Here is a 6126-nt window from a genome sequence, read left to right as displayed (position 1 = left end):
CTAAACCCAAAGGTGTGTTTATATCAGAGGGGTTAAAAACACTAGTCTGTCTTTTCTAGATTAATAAACTGGTATGTCCTTCTGCAGGTTTCATGGGGCTGGTGAAGACCAAGAAGCTATTCTGTCACTGTGGACTGGACTGGGGGATAGTGGCCTCATACCTGAGCATACAGGTAAACACTGGACTGGACTGGACTGGGGGATAGTGGCCTCATACCTGACCATACAGGTAAACACTAGACTGGACTGGACTGGGGCATAGTGGCCTCATACCTGACCATACAGGTAAACACTGGACTGGACTGGGGGATAGTGGCCTCATACCTGACCATACAGGTAAACACTGGACTGGACTGGGGGATAGTGGCCTCATGCCTGACCATACAGGTAAACACTAGACTGGACTGGGGGATAGTGACCTCATACCTGACCATACAGGTAAACACTGGACTGGACTGGGGGATAGTGGCCTCATGCCTGACCATACAGGTAAACACTAGACTGGACTGGGGGATAGTGACCTCATACCTGACCATACAGGTAAACACTAGACTGGACTGGGGGATAGTGACCTCATACCTGACCATACAGGTAAACACTGGACTGGACTGGACTGGGGGATAGTGGCCTCATACCTGACCATACAGGTAAACACTAGACTGGACTGGACTGGGGCATAGTGGCCTCATACCTGACCATACAGGTAAACACTAGACTGGACTGGACTGGGGGATAGTGGCCTCATACCTGACCATACAGGTAAACACTAGACTGGACAGGGGGATAGTGACCTCATACCTGACCATACAGGTAAACACTAGACTGGACTGGACTGGGGGATAGTGGCCTCATACCTGACCATACAGGTAAACACTAGACTGGACTGGACTGGGGGATAGTGGCCTCATACCTGACCATACAGGTAAACACTGGACTGGACTGGGGGATAGTGGCCTCATGCCTGACCATACAGGTAAACACTGGACTGGACTGGGGGATAGTGGCCTCATACCTGACCATACAGGTAAACACTAGACTGGACTGGGGCATAGTGGCCTCATACCTGACCATACAGGTAAACACTAGACTGGACTGGGGCATAGTGGCCTCATACCTGACCATACAGGTAAACACTAGACTGGACAGGACTGGGGTATACGTACCTGGCCATACAGGTTCACCCACTTACTTGATTAGCCATTGTAGTGTGTTTATCTGTAAGTGTTTTGTCTTCCAGAACCTGCCCGTGTTAAAGATAGAGAGCTTTGTGGTGAAGAACTGTGTTACCGAGCAACAGAGGTACTACAGGAAGTGGAGAGACGTGACCTTTTCCATGAAGACCTTTGAACTGACAGACATAGCGGATAGCTGGAATCCATGTAAGTCTCTCTCTCTCTCTCTCTCACTCTCTCTCTTCTCTGTATCTCTCTCTGTCTTCTCCCTCTCTCTATCACTCTCCCCCCTCTCTCTATCTTCTCTCTGTCTTCTCTCTCTCAATCTCCCCCTTTCTCTCCCACTCTCTGTCGCTCTCTCTTTCTCTTTATGTGTGTGTGTGTGTGTGTGTGTTGTGTATTTACTATGGATTAAATTACATGACATGCTATTTTATAAAATCAATTCTCTGTAATTAATATTACCTGATTAAACTAATCATGTTAATGTAATGTAAGGAAATCGGGGCACCACGGAAGAATGTTTATTAAGCTGTTGTCTTCTGAATAAACTCTTAAAGACCTGGTCATCTTTTATATCAATAGCAGTCAATTATTAATCGTCACCTTATCCAGTCTCATCTGAACGTTGTAGAATTCTTGGTTATCTTCACGAACCCTGGCTAACAAGTTGAATCAGCAATACAACATTTGGTTTATTATTTATTTACTAAATACCAAAATAATCACACAGAATTACATATACACAGGATGGATCATACATCGATTATTAATTATGTCATAAAAGAAAACGTTCCTGGCGGACGAAACCGATATGACGGCTGGTTGCACAAAGAAAGGGGGTTTGGTTTGAATGAAAGCGCGGGAAGACTGAGGAACAAAAGGATTGGGTCTCTATCGGACCTTATGAAGCTACGCTATCGTAAATACAGAATCTTATGCATTCTAAATTCGGAAAAGGAAAATGCAAGAAATATATTTACTCTGAGTTGCGCTTCGATAGATTGGTCGAAGATGGAAGGCTGGGTTGCCCAGCAGAGATCTCCCTTGTCCTTTGAAGAATATTTCTGGGTGGATACATTGTAGTGTGTCGTCGTGTGGTAGAACAGATACGTTGTAGTACCCTGAAGAGATTGTGGTAGAGCAGATACTTTGTCCGTCCTTTCCTAGCCCACATTTACAGCTGCTGCTGCTAACTCAACGGCTAGGATGTATCACTTCTTTAGTGGATAAGAGTTCAAAGTTCATACCAAGTTGCCATACTTTAAGCTCATGCTATATTCTGGCTGGTGTAATCAAATTCATCCTTCCAGTGTGGCGATCGTCACCTCCACGTTGAAATTCGCCCATCTAAATGTATGGACATCAGTCCTCACGTCACCGGGAACACACTGTTAATTGGGTCAGGTTGTAGTCAGTCAGCCATTCACAACCAGAGCTCACGCTGAGGTTGGCTTAGTTCGCCGTGAATTGGGTCACGGGGGCTCTTACAGAAATGTTGAAAAGGGGTTGGTTCATCATTTCCAACCAATGCCTATTCATGTGGGCGTGGCCACTGATTGAGCATATTTTACTTATGAAAACAATTCTCTCATTTTAAAAACTAAAATTACATTTAATCTTTTCACAAATAGTTTCATATTTAAACATTTAAATTGCACAAGAATTACATGGTAATCTGATGAATAGAATGTGTAGACTTTCCAAGATGCAGTTTATGTCGTCCTGTCATCAGTCATAATGTCTCAGATGACAACCGAACTGACATCATATTCATTTTAAGTACCAACGCATATTTTCAACTGGTTGGATTACCAAAATATGGTTCCGTTTCCAACCTTTTGATGTTACCAGACTCTCTCTATGTTAACAAAGGGCTTTTCCAAGAGTCCATTCTGTAGAGTAGAGAGAGGAAAGGGGGGTCATGAACCTCACCAACAGGGCAACGTCATGACAGTGTGTTGTAATGTTGCTTCGTTTCTTTCTAGTGCTTGAAGACCAGTAGGCCCCTACACCTGTCAATCTGGAAAGGAGGAGGAGCCATGAAGAGAGAAAGCATTGGTCATTACCAACCCCTGCAATGCCAGGAGCCTCAGGACCAGAACATCCAATCAATCAGATCAAAACAAATTACAACACAGTCAAAACAAAACTACATTGCTTATTGGGAAACACAAAGCGCAATGCAGTGCTATCTGGCCATAAATCGACAGTACACTGTGGCAAACTATTTGACCATGGTTACTGATCAAAACCTTAGAAAAAAAAAACCTTGACAAAGTACAGGCTCAGTGAGCACAGCCTTGCTATTGAGAAGGGTAGACATAGGAAAACATGGCTCCCTGTAGAGGATAGGCTAAGATCTCTCTGATAAAAATAGGCATCCTGTTGGGGGAAGATGCAGAGAGCAGCACGCATGTTAATGTTCAAGGTTATTTTGACCCTTAATTATTGTTGTTGCTGTTTGTCCCCTTGACAATATTGATTATTATTATTATTAATTATGTTAATGTAGTTAAATTAATCACTTAATTTCCAAAGTATAGCGTTTGGCAATGTGTACATTGTTACGTCATGCCAATAAAGCAAATTGAATGAGAGAGAGAGATGTACACAGAGAGATAGTGTTTAACATATTTTTTTTTTGTGACCACATCATCTCTGTAACCTACAAAAACAATTATCTGTAAGGTGCCTCAGTCGAGCAGTGAATGGCAAGCACAGATTCAACCAGAAAGACCAAGGAGGTTTTCCAATGCCTCGCAAAGAAGAGCACCTATTGGTAGATGGGTAAAAAAGAAAAGAAAATAAGAATATCCCTTTGAGCATGGTGAAGTTATTAATTACACTTTGGATGGTGTATCAATACACCCAGTCACTACAAAGATACAGGTGTCCTTCCTAACTTAGTTGCCCAAGAGGAAGGAAACCGCTCAGGGATTTCACCATGAGGCCAATGGTGGCTTTAAAACAGTTACAGAGTTTAATGGCTGTGATAGGAGAAAACTGAGGATGGATCAACAACATTGTAGTTACTCCACATTACTAATCTAAATGACAGAGTGAAAAGAAGGAAGCCTGTAGAAGGAAGCCTGTAGAAGGAAGCCTGTACAGAATAAAAATATTCCAAAACATGCACCCTGTTTGCAACAAAGAAATATTGCAAAAAATGTGGCCAAGCAATTACATTTTTGTCCTGAATACAAAATGTTATATTTGGGGCAAATCCAATACAACACATCACTGAGTACCATTCTTCATATTTTCAAGCATGGTGGTGACCGCATCATGTTATGGGTATCCTTGTAATCATTAAGGACTGGGGAGCTTCAGGGTAAAAAAAGAAACACAATGGAGCTGAGCACAGATAAAATCCTAGAGGAAAACCTGGTTCAGTCTACTTTCCACCAGACACTGGGAAACAAATTAACCTTAAAACAGGACAATAACCTAAAACACAAGGCAAAATATACACTGGAGTTGCTTTCTAAAGACAGTGAATGTTTCTGAGTGGCCAAGTTACAGTTTTGACTTAAATCTACTTGAAAATCTATGGCAAAAAAAACGACCTGAAAATGGCTGTCTATCAATAATCAACAACCAAATTGACAGAGCTTGAAGAATTTGGAAAAATGTTGCACAGTGTGTGGAAAGACTCAGCTGTAATTGCTGCCAAAAGGTGCTTCTACAAAGTATTGACTCAGAGGTGTGAATACTTATGTTAATTAGATATGTATTTCATTTGCAATACTTTTGGAACAATTTCTAAAAACATGTTTTCACTTTATCACTATGGGGTATTGTGATGTCATTATGGGGTATTGTGATGTCATTATGGGGTATTGTGATGTCATTATGGGGTATTGTGATGTCATTATGGGGTATTGTGATGTCATTATGGGGTATTGTGATGTCATTACGGGGTTGTGTGTAGATGGGTGAGGGGAAAAAAAGTATGTAATCCATTTGTAATTCAGACTGTAACACAAAATATGGAATAAATCAAGGGGTGTGAATCATTTCATACTAGTGATGAACTAACTTACTGTCATTTATTAGCATTTTGTGGGTAGCTGTCACGTTCCTCTTCGTCAGAAGATCTGTTGAAATCGCTGTCGGAAAAAGTGGACCAATATGCAGCGGATTGCGTGCTCATCATAATTTATTATAATGTGAACACCACGAACAAAAACAAGAAAACAATGACCCGACAGAAACAGTATAGCAGTGCTAGCTCAACTACCCACAAACAAGACCAAACACACCCTAATATATAGGACTCCCAATCAAAGGCAACTAGAAAACACCTGCCTTCAATTGAGAGTCCATACCCCAAAACCCTGGAATACATAAACTAACTACCCTCTGCCACGTCCTGACCAAACTACAATAACAAATAATCCTCTATACTGATCAGGACGTGACAGTAGCTACAATATTCAGACCCCTTGACTTTTTCCACATTTTGTTATGTTACAGCCTTATTCTAAAATATATGTATTTATTTACTTCCCTCTTCAATTTACTCCCAATGCCCCATAATGACAAAGGGAAAATGTCAGGGCAGGTTCCTGGTGGAGAGCCAGAAGCGATGGAGCACAGCGGTGGCCTTCTAGTGGACCCCAGGCTAGAACGCACTGGTTTTATTTGGCTCCCCAAGTTTTCTGAACTGACCAAAAAAAAAAAAAGAGATATACAGCGGTAAGAAAAAGTATGTGAAACATTTGGATTTATTTGGATTTCTGCATAAATTGGTCACAACATTTGATCTGACTTTCATCTAAGTCACAACAATAGACAAACACAGTCTGCTAAAACTAATAACACACAAATTATTGTATTTTTCCTTGTCTATATTGAATACATCCTTTAAACATTCACAGTGTAGGTTGGATAAAGTGTGTGAACCCCCTAGGCTAATGACTTCTCCAAAAACTAATTGGAGTCAGGAGTC

At 41.4% G+C, this 6126-nt stretch overlaps 1 protein-coding gene across 2 annotated transcripts in view; it reads left to right on the top strand.

Annotated features, from left to right (window-relative positions):
- Positions 1-5213, top strand: part of rigi (RNA sensor RIG-I) — a 36871-nt gene extending 31658 nt beyond the window's left edge. Inside the window, exons 19-22 of one of the 2 annotated variants that reach the window (XM_045713743.2) lie at positions 1-12; positions 88-173; positions 1238-1379; positions 3161-5213. The exon at positions 1-12 is cut by the window's left edge and continues 61 nt beyond it. In XM_045713743.2, the coding sequence (XP_045569699.2) occupies positions 1-12; positions 88-173; positions 1238-1379; positions 3161-3177 (257 nt within the window). In that variant the 3' untranslated portion in view covers positions 3178-5213. 2 annotated transcript variants of the gene reach the window in all.
- The last annotated feature ends 913 nt before the right edge of the window (positions 5214-6126 follow it).

Source organism: Salmo salar, unplaced genomic scaffold, assembly GCF_965601325.2.
Source record: "Salmo salar unplaced genomic scaffold, fSalSal1 ptg000412l, whole genome shotgun sequence".
In the NCBI taxonomy this organism is placed as follows: Eukaryota; Metazoa; Chordata; class Actinopteri; order Salmoniformes; family Salmonidae; genus Salmo; species Salmo salar.
The sequence above is the reverse complement of the archived record's forward strand: the minus strand, read 5'-3'. Positions and strand labels throughout refer to the sequence as shown.